The 18548-nt window shown below is 33.4% G+C and overlaps 2 protein-coding genes and 1 long non-coding RNA gene across 5 annotated transcripts in view; 2 read left to right on the top strand and 1 right to left on the bottom strand.

Annotated features, from left to right (window-relative positions):
• LOC138316193 (N-acetylglucosamine-1-phosphodiester alpha-N-acetylglucosaminidase-like) overlaps positions 1-17391 on the bottom strand; it is a 41573-nt gene extending 24182 nt beyond the window's left edge. The window contains exons 1-4 of one of the 2 annotated variants that reach the window (XM_069257768.1): positions 16597-17391; positions 2831-3294; positions 1041-1134; positions 129-262 (exon numbers count right to left, since the gene is read on the bottom strand). In XM_069257768.1, the coding sequence (XP_069113869.1) occupies positions 129-262; positions 1041-1134; positions 2831-3227 (625 nt within the window). In that variant the 5' untranslated portion in view covers positions 3228-3294; positions 16597-17391. Of the gene's footprint in view, positions 1-128; positions 263-1040; positions 1135-2830; positions 3295-6400; positions 6874-16596 lie in introns of those variants that run through there. The other variant, XM_069257767.1, reaches the window with a different exon arrangement.
• LOC138316194 (DDB1- and CUL4-associated factor 11-like) overlaps positions 6875-18548 on the top strand; it is a 32329-nt gene continuing 20655 nt past the window's right edge. Inside the window, exons 1-7 of one of the 2 annotated variants that reach the window (XM_069257770.1) lie at positions 6875-6962; positions 7231-7420; positions 9537-9634; positions 9925-9956; positions 10255-10350; positions 12601-12665; positions 12900-13000. In XM_069257770.1, coding sequence (XP_069113871.1) covers positions 7278-7420; positions 9537-9634; positions 9925-9956; positions 10255-10350; positions 12601-12665; positions 12900-13000 — 535 coding nt within the window. In that variant the 5' untranslated portion in view covers positions 6875-6962; positions 7231-7277. Of the gene's footprint in view, positions 7092-7230; positions 7421-9536; positions 9635-9924; positions 9957-10254; positions 10351-12600; positions 12666-12899; positions 13001-18548 lie in introns of both variants that reach the window. The other variant, XM_069257769.1, reaches the window with a different exon arrangement.
• LOC138316195 (uncharacterized) lies at positions 13013-16551 on the top strand. The gene is made up of 4 exons (XR_011207605.1): positions 13013-13830; positions 14300-14370; positions 15287-15354; positions 15699-16551. It is a non-coding gene; the product is annotated as an uncharacterized lncRNA (long non-coding RNA).

Raw genomic sequence — 18548 nt, 5'->3', positions numbered from 1 at the left:
TATAAGTAACAAAAATAGTGAAGAATGTTACACCACAACTTATATTATTTCTATTACATCAGTTATTAATCTTTGCACTGAATTTGATCAAAGTAAATCAAATACAGATTTTATGATAAAATACATACCTGTCTCCTGCATATCTGCACATTCTATATTCAAACTTTCAGAGACATAAACTTCTCCATTACGAATAAGCCAGATTACACCACCAACCAACTGTATAAAATTGTCGGCTATCAGGTCAATCTCTGACAAGTACCTTTAATTGTAAAGAAACAGTTTATCAGATCAAGTTTGTAAGACCAGGTAGAGTTTCCATCCCTAACAAACCATTAAGAACCTATTAGCAGATCTCCCCCAATACCCAGTATTACCCGGGGTAATGATGGAATTGAATTTGAATAAAAATCATATTGCTTGAAGCTAACTATAAAGAGGAAATTAAACATTTTCTGTTTGCAGCTGAAATTATAACCACATATATAACTAAACAACTGTAATACATAATTAGAATTGGGAATCATCTCATCCAAAGTAACCAAAAACTATACTGTTTATACTACTGGGAGGCAGCTTGCTAAAATTATAAAAATTCATTGTTTTATAAATAATAACCAATTTGGCATTTAAAGATGCATGCTCCACTGCTGACAAATGTTTTCACTATCAAAAACAGGGGCAAACGATTAAGAATTTTTCTTCAGTTACAAAAGTTACTTACATTACACGATTACCACCTTTGAAAATTTTGAACTTCTAATTTTACATTAAGTTAAAAATATGGAAAATAATTAATTGCATCCCGAAAATATTCTGTGTCACTTTATCCTATATGGATTGAAATACTGATTGCGTATGCACCACAGGCAAAATGAATTATTTTATTATACTTTTTGTGTTAATTAGACATATATAAACACGATTAAACACCAATTATTGTTCAAATGATGAATGCCATTCATGCTCCGTCGGCGGTGGAGCATCTTTAAAACAGATACAGTACTTCAAGTCATAACACTAAATTCCACTTTACTTACCCAAAAAATAATTCACCATTAGATTTTATTCCAAAATGTGCATTTTGTATTCCTCCAGAATTCTGTATTAACCTTCCATTGCTCACAACATTACCTAAAATATTAAAATTCCTTAGTTATATATATATACAAATGTTCAGTATCTGATAATATTTTACAGTTATTAATTGTAAATTAAAGATATAAAGCAGTCTACATACGCATAGTCTGTACCTAGCCCAACTCAGTTCTTCTTATCGCTTAATTTGCATTCAATGTTTTGAGATGCTTTATTTCAATAAAGATGGCTTTAATCCACATGTTTTGGCATGGATATACTATAATGTCAAAAAATAAAAAAGAGTGTCTCACAGATAGCAGCTTATGCATCTGCAGCATACTTTAGGATTTACCTAGTACAGAAATCTCCAAGATAAACAATCTGACTACAGCGGGCAATATGTGTAGGTCAGGTAAAAAATGGTACATTTTCAATTTTCACTTGATTGAGTTTAACTGAACTTTTGAATAAATAAATAAATTGTTCCATATTAAAGTAAAAATAAAATTGATGCCTTCTTACATGCTCACCGTCTATATCAATACATGTATAAACATCTCATTATCTGTTCAGCAAAAATTTCTCAACTTTTGAAAGGTTAAAACAAGGAGCTGCAAAGCGTGGCATTATCCCCAATGCCCTGCAGTTGGAACAAGAGATACCAGAGGGATCTTGGCACCAATTAAAGATTGATCTATGTCTAATAAATGTCAGATGGATCTTTTCTTTACTTTTCAAACTTCAACCATCAAAATTCAAGATGGCGACCTTTTGTTGGTCATCTTATGGACCGATTGGTCCTAAAATACACTATGCACAACTAGAACCCAAGGGGAAGCTACATATGAAATTTGAGAATGATCCCTTTGGTACTTTCTGAGAAATAGTGGTAACATTTCTTTTACTATCAAAATCCAAGATGGCTGCCTGGTGGGCATCTTGTTGACCAGTCGGTCCCACAACCCAATATGCGCAACTAAGGCTATAGGGAAACCTACATATTAAATTTGTGAATGATCCCTTTAGTACTTTCGGAGAAATAACGATAACAAACTTTAACTATCAAAATCCAAGATGGCTGCCTGGTGGCCATCTCGTTGACCAGTCGGTCCTACAACCCAATATGCACAACTAAGGCCATAGGGAAACCTACATATGAAATTTGAGAATGATCCCATCAGTACTTTCTGAGAAACAGTGATAACAAACTTCAACTATCAGAATCAAAGATGTCTGCCTGGCGGCCTTCTTGTTGACCGATAGGTCCCAAAATGCAATATGCACAACTAGGGCCCTTGCTTGGGGAACCTACATATTAAAACTGAGAATGATACCTTCATTACTTTCTGAGAAATAGTGGTAACAAGAATTGTTAACAGACACACGGACAGAAGGATGGATGGACGGACAGAGCCAAATGCGTTTCATGAGGGATAATTAATTAAATCTATTTCAGGCTATATTCCATTATATGTTTTCGAAGAACATCTGACAAATGAAATTCCATGCCTGTTTCAATCTGTATGGAACAAGCCAGACAGGCTTTATAATAATGAAGGCATTACATAAGTAGAAAATGTGTATTCATCTACAGGGCAGATTATTGTATATCAGACTATGTATGCACATTTGAAAGCAGTGGAGTAGAGTATTTTTGGACTGGTAATCCACCAATACATATATATATGTAAATAAAATGAACTTGCGTTACGCTTTTCACCTGAGCTTTAATCAATCTCGGGCAACTTACCAAGACAAGATCCTGATGTTGTATTAAAGAGTCCTGCATTGATGGCCACCATACACTTCATCTGTTCTGCACTTTTAACCACAGTCTCTCGGTCACCTGTGATACCGTCACGACAACCTCCTTCCTGCAGCGGCTCCAGGACTGACAGAGTCTTATAAGGGTTATTGACTATTGTATAATGTATAAAAACATTTTTCCTGTTAAAGAAAGGTCCAATGTCTTCAAACGTGTAACGAGTCTCCATCAATGGCAGCTCAAGATCCTTGTTCTGAAAATCTCTCGCTATCACTGTTGATGATGTCATATTGCCATACTTAACATGGTGACATTCCCTTGTGTTTCTATGGTGATCATACCCATCTTTATGAAAATAGTGTGTTGTCCAATATGTCTCCATAATACTGTCCAATGCATCTATGTCCTGTCCTTGTGTGTCTTGTTGATGGTTTTGAGAACATGATAAACTGAAAAGAAATTAATTAAAACTTCATTTTAAAAAGATGCTTTGACTTCTTAAATTTATATAAGGATCATCAATTCATCTAAGTTCAAATTAAGACAATATATGAAAGTCTACTGAGCATATATATAAAAAAGCTTATAGTAAAATTTTTGTGTCAATAATTATATACACGTGAAATTAATTAAGTCTAATTTATCTCAATGCAATTTTACTTGTAAAAGGAGTGGGTCGGTGTGGCTTGTACATAGTTTAAATACGGTCTCTGTCACTCAGCTGTCGGAGCATGCTTCTTTGGCTCAGTCGGTAGAGTCATAGATTTCCACGCCGGAGACCCGGCTTCGATTCCTGGTCAAGGCACTCAAAAAGAAAGTGTATTTTCCCTGTTCTTCTACATTGGCACCCAACGTGGGGAACCAATGTATAGAACAGGGAAAATACACATATAATTCCTGTCCATTGCCTCGACCAGGAATCTAACCCGGGCCCCGGTGTGAAAAACTATGGCTCTACCGACCGAGCCAAAGAAGTATATACGTATGCTAGCCTACATCATCAGCTGACTGACAGAGACGGTATTTAACACTATGTACAAGCCACACCGACCCGCTCCTTTAATATACTAAACAAGTTGAATTACACATGAATCAATGAAACAATTACATTCCATAGAAACAAACCATGTAGGTAATTTACATACATTGTACACAATATTATGTTAATTATACATGTACCTCTAGTACAATTGGCGGTTATATTTTTTTCTACATAAAATGTACATGGATGATTAATTGGATTTCTAGAATAACTAATCTCCTCTAAAGAGAACTTAACAAGAAGTTGCTGTTGAAAAACATGTACATATGTATGATATCTCAATAGTAGAAACTGCAAGTGCATGTGTATTTTATTACAAAGGTTAAATGTATAGAGCGCCTTCGGGTATTTTCGGCCGTCTGCTATTTTTGGCCCCCAAATACAAAAGTAACTTTTTTGACCCAATAACTGGGCGTCAATAAAAGATGTTAAGATTTAGCGACATATGTCATGTTATTATTTTTTCAGACCAATGGTAGGGAATTTAAACTCTTAATTTACCACACACAAAAACGAAATTATTTTTTACCTGGTAAGATTCAGCAATTATTATGCAATATGCAATATTTGATGAGGTTGTCACAAAAGTTATATATTTATCGTATCAATGAAAATTGCAAAAAGATCAATGTTTTTAGGCAATGCTCGATGGAAGGCCTCAGGATGAAAATGATTTCAGGCAGCAACACTCAAGCTGCGAATGGGACGATGGGGGCCGAATTTTACCGACAATTTTGTTAATTGTCTGGAGTTTTCGGCTTCCTGATAGGTGTTTTCCTCTATTTTTGATAGTAAAACGTACCTATACGGAATGATACCACTTACGAGTCAATGACCAGCAAACTAATAATACAAAATGTATATAACAACTGATTTGCAAAGGCAGGAATAAAATCAAATTAAATTTTATCTCATAGCACAGATCGATGTTCATGTTTGAACTATTATATTCTTGCTGATGATATTAATTGACAGTGTTAGCTTTTAATCAAATCTGATTTCTTTGCCGCTCCTGGGATATTTTACCTATGGATTCAATACATTTTGATTATTTGATAATTACTTCAAAGTTTAAATTACGTTTTCTGGCCACATTTTTTTTTTAATCTAATAACAAATATTTCGAAGCTGCAGTTAATAAATATTTCATAAAAAAAATTTCGGCATTGTAACTTTTAAACATTGATCCAATATACATTGGTTTTACGTTTATAAAACCATGCACACTCTTATTATAATTAATAAATTGGCACCAATTACCGGTGAAATTGACTTTGTATATATTCTAACGTTCGATCAGTGGAATAGGATCGAGACAGAAGATTTAAAAAATGCGTTAGTTACAAATAAAAATATTTTCGTTAGCATGCCTAAAATATTTGATGAGATGAATTTTTCACTAGAAACTGAAATATTTCCAAATATTGAAGGTGGCTAAAAACTTCAGACTTGATGGTCGAAAACTCCAAAAGGGGGCCGAAATCAGCAGACAGCATCACGTTATAAAAATTGGAAAAAGCCAACAGCACAGGCGGCCATCAACATCAGTTTCCTTTGTTAACTAACGCAATTTAATGTATCGGTATTCTGGGTTCACACGGTTTCCTGAATTGGGATCGGAAAATTTTGAGATAATAATATTTCTCTGAGGCGGCCGAATATACCTGAAGATGCTCTATATACTGTAGTTTCAGTTATACAGTTCAAAAACGGCTTATTATAAATTTATATAAATTGAAGCAATACAAAAAGTATGCGTACAACTGCAACTTAAGCTTGCCAAGAGCAATCTAATTAAGGGGGCAGCCCTTCGTGCCCGAAGCGAAGCACTTCTAAGGTAACAGATACACGAAAATACAAGAACAAACACAATCTTCAAAATTCAATCCTACACACTGACACTCACTTCAGTTTGCGGCCGCCATTTTTTCATACATATGGAGAGGTTGTGCGTTGCACCGGTACTGCTCTCCCCAATAAATGTATATTTAACTAATACAAATGCATAACAGGAGTAATTATGTAAACAATTTTTCATTATTTTTTTAATAATGATAATAACACTTTGAAAATTAAAAGCTATAGAATGCAGTCAACATATCCACTAAGGCGAAGATGAGTATAAGGAATCATGACTAAACATAACGTCAACAAATGGCGCAAAATCATAGAATTCGCATACGCGGCACTCCAGGCCTTGAATGGACACAGAGAAATCTGAATCTTTGAGTTTATTTCTCTGAGTTTATGCTAGACAATTATTACATCATATACTTCTATATAGTTTAAAGTGCGTCCTTTTATTTCAAAATTATGTCTTCTACATGAAATAGAAAATAACATAAACAAGTAGAGCTTCGCTCTTATTATGCCGTGCATGATTCATATTAAAACCTCTGGCTGCGTCCTTTAAGGCCTTGCCTTCAGTCATATTAAATCTGATGAATTGTATATCTCAAGTAGCCTATCATATATCACAGAATGTTTTATCTGTGCATAAATTACTTCATTACCTTAGGAATGACGATATGATGAGTAAAGCTTCATGAAGTATTCTTTTTGTCATGACTGGGAACCATGGTTTAACAAAAACAGAATGAACTGTATGGCAGGCATATGACCAGTGCAAAGCTGTCTGCTTCCTGATTCTTGTCTAAAAATTCAACGTCAAACCAACGCTTTGATGCTTTGAAAGCAGCGGATAAACATTTACAACACCGTGATCTAAATTCTAATATTTAAATCAATATCGGAGACGAAAAACATATTTCTATTTTTCCAATCACATTGGTGTCAATGACGTTACGAACTTTTAGGTAGCTTATACCGTATTGATTGTCCGATATTTATCTTTCACTAAATAAGTTTAGCCATGCAACCATACAAAAGATATTTCAATCTTCAAATAAAATAAATGTCGATAACAGTATTCCGGACAAAATACCGTATCAAAGTTCTAAATTTAGTACAATCCTCAAACGCCGGAAACGTCAAAAAATAGAACTGGCACGGTCGAACTATTTTGATTTTGGTAACAATATGCGCAACAACGTGCATCAATGCCCACATAACTAGGTTTGTCTTGATGAGTAGACTTAAGCCTGTGTCATAGACTTGTGCATTTTGACTGGGTAATGTCTCGGTGCGAATTTATTGCAACAATGTAATGTGAATGTATGTTTTGACAGTTGCATAACTATCTAGGTAAATATTGCGTTGCGATCAGCTGATTTTCCAATGGTGTCAGAAACATATCTTATTTGGACAAGGTGTGAAGCAATTCTGCAATTTTTTCTACACGTGAATTTAGATAATTAATTTTTCATTTGTGCTTAATTTGGAGATTCACCAATGTGTCCAGGAGAACCCAAATGCCATGTCACCTGACTGATGGGTTCAAGCAACTCTTCCAATAGACAAAATCAAAGCCAGAGAATGACAGAATCAGCAGAAAGCCGTGATGCTGCAGCTGGGGTTGATGCTGATGAAGACCAATCAGATCTGCAGGCTATTATAGCTTATCTTATACGGAGGTAACTGTACACTCTAAAAAAGTGTTCATATATTTCATTAAACAGATTGGGCACAATGCAAACCCAAGTGCGGTTACAGTCCTGCATTTGAGAAACAGTCGTTTTAATAGTCAAAAAGTTACCAAAATGCATGATTCTGTGAAATGAAAATGCATGAATTTTGTTTCAACATACCGTATATATATATATATATATTCAAGGACGTATATGAGAAGGATAAGTCACACTGGGTTTTGGGGAAATACAAGGCAGGGGCTTTTGTGTTTGGGCACTGACCGTGATGTTGGGCGACGACTGATTTTCCTTTGATATCTGCCGGTGCAGTCTTTGATATTGCTTGCGGGTATGAGGGTTATGGTCTTACTTTCTGAAGCGGGCTGTCGTTTCATGAGCTGTCGTATTTTTTTAATGTAAATTTAAGACATATATCCTCTAAATATTCCATTTTTAAAGCAAGTAATAAACGTGAAATTTAATAAACGTAACATTGGTGTTTCGTTTTACTCTATACGACAAGTATTTGTTGAAAAAATGGTTTTTATTCCCGGTTCATAAGCGTGGTGTTTAGTAATGTAAAGAGACAGTTGCGAATCCTTCTCACTTATGAATCCTTGGTATATATATTTATCAATTTCATAGTCTCAATTTTCTTTAGAGGCCCAATATAACTGAACTTTTCAGCTTTTTGTAATAACAAACATATACAATGATCGAACATTGTACCAATGACCTAGAATAAATATGAAAGACGTGTATTATGACATTATTCCGTGCAGAAATACCTATGATATCGAACGGTCAAAATTTGTCTTGTAAACATACCTGCCGTCTTGAAACAGTTGTCATTGCAAAATGACAATTACCAAAGTGTTTTGTGTATATATATATATATATAGGCCTACACATTTTCTACAGCCGCTAACATGTTTGTTTCTGTTTTTCTTGTATGAAGTTGATTGGGTCACGACAATTACTGGAGCGTTTTGTCTATATGTCTATAGCAAAGTTGATCATGATCAGGCCACGTGATATTTTTCTGAAATCGAGAGTTTCCGTGAACTTCTTTGATCGTTTCAGTTTGTATTTATTGTGGGACACATTAATTGTTTTTAAATTTTTCATATTTTTTTTTTCAAATTTCACACTAATTGGTCTCAGTATCATCCTTACCTGGCTTTAGTCAACATTTTATGCAGAGAGAATGTGGTAATTTACTTTTAAATATTTGTGATTACAAAATGAAAAGTTACGTATATTGGGCCTTTAAAGTCACAAACTAAATCACCTCCGCTGAAAATAGAACACAGGTATAACTCACCCAACCATGACATCAATGCACTTTAAATGAACTGATTAATTACATCAATATTGTAGTCAGTGGAGAATATATATAGTAATGTAGTAATATATATCTGTATAGTAATTAAAATATAAATAGAGAGCACTGATAGTGATATAAATTTTCATCTTACGACAAAGCAAGACAATAGAAATTATTAGTTCATGCACAATTCCTTTGGACATCAGAGTCTTTACCGATAATTAGTTTTAAGGTTGAAATATGAATATGATGTCCTTTTTTTGATAAAAATGTTAAAAACAATTTTATGCATTTTCATTACCGGTAGTATTTCACTGAATCCTGCATTTGGGTAACTATAAGGTAAATGTTACTAAAATGCAAGACTATTTATCCATAGGCAGGGTTTTGCTTAGCTTTAAAAATATCAATTTCAAACAAACTAAAGATAATTAATTGAGATAGGATTGTAGCAGTGAGTCAAGTCGAATAGAATTGTAATACTAATTAGTGCTGTCTACAAATGGAATAGTAATAAGAGACAAACATTTCATTGTTCATTTGCAGTATTTTTCTTTGTTTGAACAATATATTTTCAAGAAATTAAATCACAGTGTAAACTAGTACTACTAGTATAAGCAAAATAATATGTGTATCTGCTGTTGTAACAGAAAAGTATAATGATCACATTAAATCTATTCTGAAAAGTCATCAGAGATGTAATGTGCATTTCAGTTTTGTTGCTGGTAATTGAGGTATTTGTAAATTCTAAAGGTGACTCATACTTGCAAGTTGGTCTTATTTGATTTTGTTTAGTGGACAAGTGAGAATCCTCAGGCATGAAGATGACAGCAATGGTGAAGATGATGAGGAGGAGGATACTGAATTTTATGGACCAGCTAATCCACCAACAGGTAATTATAATTAGTATATACGGGTAGTTTGACATGTTACACTAATGTGTTGGTGACCAACGTTTTCAAAAGATTGGATGGGATTTGAAATCAGTTTTGAATTTATAAGAAAGGATGCCGTATATGTATATTTTTATAATTAAAAATATGGAGGAAGGTTTATAGAAAATTCATCCAAACTATTATGTGTTCTTACAGTTCCATTCAAAGTATTTTGTTGAGATTATAATAAATGCTAAATACTATGGGTTTTTTTTTCAATAATGTTTAATTTTTACTTTTCTTTTTAGCTGACCAAAACCCAGACACAAGTTTATTGGAGGTAAGATAAAGAAACTTTACCTCTGAAAGGTCAGGTTTTAAAACTGACTATCCTTCTGGTTATAATTTATACCAATATGAAATCCCCCAATATTTGGTTATATATGTAAAGAATCTTGTATTGTGGAAACTGAATCTTTTATATATGATGAGTGCAAAATATATTATGCACAGGAAGAATGTTATGATCTTTGTTTGTCTTTTAATATACTGTAATTAAATTATGATAATTCTTAAGAATCAATCTTTGTAACTGAAAATGCCTACGTTATTGACAGATAGATTTCATTATTTTGTAGAAAAATGACTTAAAGCAGTTGGTACTTGACCATTCTGGGCGTGCACAGAAGCGATCACGAATGACAATTCCCACACTGCCCCATATGATGCAGAATGTAGGTATATCTACTTGGGGTTTAGGATGACTTTCATGTAAGATATATACAGAGTTGCCTGTTTGCACTCAAAGTTTCTGATACATACAAGTTTCCAATACATACAACTCATTATTGCCATCAAAAGTCAGTCAGCTAGTTAGGGTTATGTACTGGGGTACTTAAGACTGAGGGTTATCTTAAAATTTTCCAAAGTACATGTACTGTGGTATTTAAGACTTCATAGCTCCACTTTTACATTACCGTATTTAGCTTAAGAATTAGTGACAAAATAGAATCAGTGAAAGAATGCACACATTAAACATTTACCAATCATCAAACAATAGTAATTGAGTATAACTTTATTAGCTCTGTGAACAAATATAGCTGATTTTTTAACAATGCTACTAATTTCTGAAGGCATTGTGGATATTAGGTCTAAACCAAAATTTCTTGTTTTAACAGAGGTCATAATTATGTCCCCCAAACGAAGTGGGGGGACATATTGTTTTTGCTCCGTTTCTTATTATTATTATTATTCTTATTATTTTTATTCTTATTTCTTCCACTTTCTTCCGCCGCGCGGGTTTCCGCAGCTTTTCTCAGAAACTACTGGGCCGATGATCATGAAGCTTGGTAGACAGACTCTATAGGGTGTGGGGTGGTGCTTAAAGGTTTTTTTTCGGGACTGGAAGTCCAAGATGGCCGCCAGGGCCCATTTCCTGTTTTCAGGTTTCAGTCTCCGATCTCAATGAAAATTGGTCTATAGGGGTTTTAAGGGATGGCGAACATCATGAAAACATTTTCGTGAAGATTATTGGTATTCCAAGATGGCTGCTGGCCCACTTCCTGTTTTCAGGTTTTCAGTCTCCGATCTCAAAGAAAATTGGTCTGTAGGGGTTTTAAGGCATGGCGAACAACATGCAAACAATTTTGAAAAGATTTTGGTATTTCAAGATGGCCGCTGGCCCACTTCCTGTTTTCAGGTTTTGGTCTTCGATCTCAATGAAAATTGGTCTATAGGGGTTTTAAGGGATGGCGAACATCATGAAAACATTTTCATGAAGGTTTTTGGTATTCCAAGATGGCTGCTGGCCCACTTCCTATTTTCAGGTTTCGGTCTCCGATCTCAAAGAAAATTGGTACGTAGGGGTTTTAAGGGATGGCGAACAACATGCAAACATTTTCGTAAAGATTTTAGTATTCCAAGATTGCCGCTGGCCCACTTCCTGTTTTCAGTTTTCGGTCTTTTATCTCAATGATAATTGGTCAATAGGGGTTTAAAGGGATGGCGAACAACATGCAAACATTTTCGTAAAGATTTTGGTATTCCAAGATGGCCGCTGGCCCACTTCCTGTTTTCAGGTTTCGGTCCCCGATCTCAATGAAAATTGGTCTATTGGATTATTTATGGATGGCGAAGAACATGCAAACGTTTTCGTAAAGATTTTGGTATTCCAAGATGGCCGCTGGCTCATTTCCTGTTCATCAGGTTTCGATCTCCGATCTCAACGAAAATTGGTCTACAGAGGTTTTAAGGGATGGCGAACAACATAAAGAGATTTTCATAAAGATTTTTGGTATTCCAAGATGGCCGCTGGACTAACTTCCTGTTTTTATATTTTGGTCTCTGATTTCAATAAAAATTAGAATATAGGGGTATTAAGGGATACTGATCAATATGATAAACAATTTATAAGATTGTCGCTGGGCCAACTTCCTGTTTTCAATTTTTCGTCAGCAATTCATTGAAAATTGGTAAATGGGGGTTTTAACTTAAAATTTACGCAGGTACAAGGCATGACCAGGTCCTGGGTCATGATCACCGAGTTATGTAAGTTATGTACATTTTAGGAGAACCTGAATTCCTATATCAAAGTACATCAAAATTCTCACAAGATGTTCATATACACTGTGCAACTGCATTCTTGATTTGTTGCAATTGGGGATGCGTTTGGGGGACTATGTAATGGTGTCCATTACAATCAGTACTTGTTAGAAGAGTTGTATTTATATCAATGAAGGATGTCACATTCCTACATTGAAGTCATGTAAATATACATTGTATTTGTTATACATGTATTACTTTGTATCAAAAACACTTGATAACAGGAATTATTTTTGTGCATGAAAGCTTAAATAGTGAATAAATAATGAATACATAAATCTGCAAGTGTTTTGAAACATATTTCAAATAGCTTGAGATAGTTGAGTATTTATTTACACTGATAATTTGTGACTACATGTATATGTGATAATTGATGATTTCAGAGGGAGGTTGGTGCTAACAGGTGTCAGCAGTTTACTAGTGGAGATCGCAAAATCATAGGATGCCAGTAAGTTATCAATGCATAAAATGACATAAAATATGTATTAATGATTAATTCTCAAAATGACAAAAAATATGTATAAGTTATAATTCAAAAGAGGAAAGAAGACATAATGTAAATTATTAATTTTGAATCAGATGTTGGAAGAAAATAAGAAGCTTACAATTCAATTTAAACCCATCTTAATCCCAATATCACAAAAAGTAAAGTTTTGAAGAGTATCTATCCTTTTGTCCACAGATTCCTTCCAAACCACAAGGAAGAGGTGGCCAAGTATCACCACAAGGTGTTTTGTGGAACCTACTCAAAGGAAGGAAACATATTCCTGACAGCATGTCAAGGTATCGTATTAAATCACCCTGAGATGTTCAGACTATCATGCTCATAGTTAGCAGAGGTGGATTTTACTGTCCATACACAGATGGACACAAGTTGAGAAGTGACAATTTCATTATAGTTTTAAGTTTTAACTTGTTGCAACTCAAATATGTCTTAAGTTTGAAATTTGAGATTGGTGCATCTTGAAATCCTCAAACTTACATTTTCTTAAGAAATTTATGTACATTCAAAATGCATCAAAATAAAGTCTATTTATAATAGTAAATAAGCTGCAGTTCAAAATTATATTCTATAGTGTACAAGTAAAGATGTTTGCATATAGTTTTTTAACCAATTGGTGGTTAAGGTAGTTGGCTCGGCCGATTTTGAATGCGCGTTCGCATCGTAAACCAGCACGATTGTCGTATATTTTTTTCGCAAAATAAATCCAAAAAAACACGTTATAATTTATCTGATTTGATCAGTAAACTATACTATTGATAAGTCAGTCAAATTACATGCAGGAAACGTGAATTTAAGAAAATATATTTCGTTTTACGACAACGGTACGTACTTCCGGTTATGGCGGTCACTATCAACGCCAAGACCAGACAAGTATGTGGTATGTTATTATCATGCTGAGCAGAGGCATTTGATAATAATTTAGGTCGTTTAAACCAAAAAGGTAGATTATTGAGACACACAGGAAGACGAGAGAATGATTTATTGCAAAGAAAACGGGGATTGGAAGTTTTATTGAAGGCCAAATCGCTACCGATGGCCGAACAACAATCACAACAAACGCCACAACAAATCCACTGACATGCATTAGGAAGACCACAAAGCGGACACGGTAAGATATATTGATTATCTTTAAGCTTTAATCAAATTAAGCTAATAAATAATCCATATCTGGACCTAATTATTTTCGATCCTTCTCTAATATTACAAGAAATTTAGTAGATCAACAGTCTGTTTATAACTTACAGTCAGACAGTGTCGATTTCAGATATTTCTCTGCGTGTACTATGTGCACTGCCTAGGGGGAAACAAGATATTTGACAAAACTATGCAAATGACATAAACAGATAAAAATACATGAGTCACATCAACATATTATCTATATTATATCCAGGTTAGATGTTGTTACATTTATGTATAGTACATACATGTATTTGTTATGTGTACATGTAAGCCTACATGAAGGGTATTCATTTGTCACTTGTGCATGTTGCTTATTAGCATGTAACATACTTTTTTCTAAAATATTAAATTGATTTAGTTTTTTATCTAAATTAAAAATCTTGTTTTTTAATTTATAGGTGTGACACATGCTGACATATGTAGCTGCTGACATTTTGTGATCTGCTAGCAGTTATCCAATATCCATGTTGTAAGTGATATTCTGAGGAAGCTTTGTAAACATGCATGTGTACAAAAGTTGACATATGAATGTGGGTTGATATCATAATAAATATTTGAATTGTGTCAATATGAAATTTTGAAATAAATGAATGAATGAATTATATAAAGTGAACACAAGTTTAATCATGTGTCTGTGCGGGTTATATTGTCAATTACTGTTATATAATTATACTTTTCTACATTACCAAGTCATAATAAAAAGATACATGTATGGGTTCATAATTAATTTGACCTCAAATGTACATTTCATTGTATGTATTAATCTGTAGCATACTGGCCATGGACTTCAGTTCAAATGAATTATCTTGATCCACAATCAAGGATTGAAGGGATGAGATATTAGATAAAAGAAAATCTATTTTAAATTTGCTTGACCATAAATATTTGAATTGTGTCAATATGAAATTTTGAAATAAATGAATGAATGAATTATATAAAGTGAACACAAGTTTAATCATGTGTCTGTGCGGGTTATATTGTCAATTACTGTTATATAATTATACTTTTCTACATTACCAAGTCATAATAAAAAGATACATGTATGGGTTCATAATTAATTTGACCTCAAATGTACATTTCATTGTATGTATTGATCTGTAGCATACTGGCCATGGACTTCAGTTCAAATGAATTATCTTGATCCACAATCAAGATTGAAGGGATGAGATATTATAAAAAGAAAATCTATTTTCTTCATGTACATCCTAGTTAAAAAAACTGCCTGTCACAATGAATTCAAAATTTTGATAAAATGTACAATAACAGTGTATCCATTTACCATTTTGTGTGGATTTTGTATAATTCATTTAATAGACCAGTACAATTTATGAGAATGATTAAATCGATAAAATTGTCATGTAACAAACCCATCTTTATTTTATCAGGATTCAGGATTCGAGGAGAGATTGGCAGAAGAGGGACAATACAAGAGCACTTTCACATGTTGTTAGAGGTGTGTATATTTGAAAACAATCTATTAGGTCAAAATTATACAAAAGGCAGCAATCTGTAAATATATATATGTACGTAATTAGTGCCCCCCTCCCCCCTATAAGCGCCACTCCCTTTTCTGAAAAACAGTTGAAGTTGTAAAAATGCCCCCATACTACTTGTGATTTGTATTCCATTTTGCATGATCTTGCAAGTCTTTTACATGTGAATCAAGACATAAGAATGCGTCTCAAAGGATAAAAGGCACATATGGATGCTTACTGAGACAGATTAACTTGTTTTTGAGCCATCAGTATCCTGTTACATGTACCTATTGTATAATGATATCCCTTGATTGAATTTTAGGACACTGCTCCATGATTGGTAAATAAACTGACCATGTCACCAACTGCAAACTGTGATAAGGAACACTATGTCTGTGCTTTCAAAAGAAGTTGAACTGTTGTTCCTGTCTGCATATGTTGAGAACTGAATCTGCAGCTTTCAGGGGACATAACTCAAGCCTTGTTCACTGCAGCTAATTATGGAAATATGTTTACAGAAACTATTAAGAGATGTCTTAGTTGATTGAGTGTTGCTGGTAATCATTCAATATTCAGTGTTGAAAGATTGATTTCTTCATGGATACTAGAAACAAAACATTATGATTAAATGTTGGATTTCTAGTCTGTAATCTATGATATGTATAGATAATACATTTAATATCAATATGATAGTTTTAATGCTAATCTTTCCTTTGTCAGAACTTTTTCTGAATTTATTGTAAAAGTTTCATTATGTCATATTTGTGATTATGTCAATTCCAACTTCTCAATGAGCAGAACATCTATCTTATATATATATATTAATTATGCATGCTCAAGTTCTGTTCTTTCTTTCATTTTTGAATAAATCAAATATTACAGGAATTGATGTTGTTAATCATCATTTAAGGATACAAACTTTTAATAAATTTTAAAAAATGATTTTTTATAAAAGATAATCTATAAAATGATGTTGCATCAGAGACTGGATGCCAATTTGCTATTATGCTTTGTCTGTTGTCATCATAGAGTGCCATTAGGCCAAAAAAAAATAATTGTTAGTTTCTCAGGCCACTTTTTTAAAAAGTCAGTGCGGGCGGTGGGAATATTTTTATTTTTTATTTCTCTGAAAACAAATGCGGCAGATAACATTTTATTTTTTTCTCACTTGAAGGACATGACAATCAATGAAAACATGTGTAGAAAATGTAAATTCTTACTCAGTCTTTAAGAACAGCTTTTAAATATCTCAATCGTCACTATATCCAAAGAAAACCAGTTGAAAATACATAATCCTGGGAGGAAACATTCCGTTTTGAGCAAATGCTGACATCAGCAGCCATTTTTTACCGGAAATGAAAGGTGCATACTAAAATTGGAGCCAACTTCCGGGTGCGTTTTCGAATGGAAATTTCGGGCGAGTTCGAATGGAAATTTGGGGTGCGTTCGATGCGGCGGTCTCGATTTTAATTTTTAAGTTATGGCGCATAAAAACGTTGGTGCGGGGGGTAAATGTCGATGCGGCGGGGCCTGAGAAACTAAGAATTAATTTTTTTTGGCCTTACATGTTTTTTTCTGATCTTGGAATGGAATTTAATTCAAACTTACATACATGTATGGGAAATAATTCATAAACAACATTTGTTATTTACTTGCTTCTATTAGATTTTTATCTGGCATTCTTATGGTTTTCAAGTTTGATTTTGTTTAACTGCCTTTAAGCAGCCAGGGGCATTACGGTATGTACCAGGTTTAGGAAATGGAGGGAAGACATAGTACATTGATAAAAATCACTGACCTCCAAACAGGTATCTTGGAAGTCATGTGACCAAAGACCTCAGCCCTGTTATCAGTGTTTGGTTTACATATATATAAAATTGACGTTCATATATCCCCTTGATGCTAATAATTTGATATAGGAATTAAGATCTTTGATTAAAAATAACTTAGAAACCACAAAATTTGAGCATTTCTATGTATGAAAATGCAATTGTATTGTTATTAAGTATTCAATTATGTGAAGGGGGAATATTTGAAAGTGGTTGCTAGGGTACACAACCTTTCATAGAGTATTTTTTCATCACAAAATTGTTTTAGTTATGAAGATTTATGAATGTCTCAAAGAAAAACTTTTGTCTAAATGCTATATATATCAAATAACTTTGAATAGAATGCAAAATTGAATCCAGGTAAGACTTTTGTATAGAATACTGCTTGGTTGCTATGCAACGGTTGGTTACTAATAAAAGTTGACCAAAATATAGTTTTTCATTGAAAAACAAATATTTTATCATCTTTACATGCATAACATGTCTTTATCAGAAAAAATATACATTAGGTTACATTCAAATGTACACAACAACCCTATTTATACATTTTAGAAAAATGTTACTAAGGAAAACGGTTGCCATGGATCTAACATCCAATAACTTTTTTCTTTTTTCTTTGGACAATGACATGCCATTTTCTCATCATTTTGATAAAGATATGGATGTCCTCTGCAAAATGAGCATCTTTGGAAAAAAGTTAATTATTCCTTCATATATTTTTATCATGTTAAAATGGACAACTCATTTTGCTATATATCAGTACTGAAAAATGAGGAAACGTTGCCATGGAGACACTTTTTAAATAAATGACGCTAGGAAACAATAAATACATTGATTTATGTTTTATATTTATTAATAGTCACAAGACATCAATACAAATACATTAAAGTAAGAACAAATGAAAAAATCTTATATTTCCATATAATTTTATTGCATTACATTTAGTACATGTCCAGTTGTGCTATATTTCTGCGCAAAGGTTTGGTTAAGTCGTTGTCAAGGTAACACTTTTCAAACGAGGCTAGCAAAAAAACTAGCACAATGACACACACTTTTTTGTTCATTTTTTGACACGGCATGACCATACAATTAAAAATATCTATAAATGAAAAAAATTTAATTACATGTACTTTCAAACGGTCAAGCCAGCTACCTTAAGGAAAATTAGTTTGATGTTTTCATGAAAGCCAGTCTATGAAGAAGAGATCACACATACCATACATCAATTTAACATTACCAATACATTAGGGGTACCATCACATCAATTTAACATTACCAATACATTAGGGGTAAAGTATGATTAGTTGATTAGTCCCACCTTTGTGACATCATTTTTTATTGTG

The sequence above is a fragment of the Argopecten irradians genome, chromosome 2 (genome assembly GCF_041381155.1).
Source record: "Argopecten irradians isolate NY chromosome 2, Ai_NY, whole genome shotgun sequence".
NCBI lineage: Eukaryota > Metazoa > Mollusca > Bivalvia > Pectinida > Pectinidae > Argopecten > Argopecten irradians.
The sequence above is the reverse complement of the archived record's forward strand: the minus strand, read 5'-3'. Positions and strand labels throughout refer to the sequence as shown.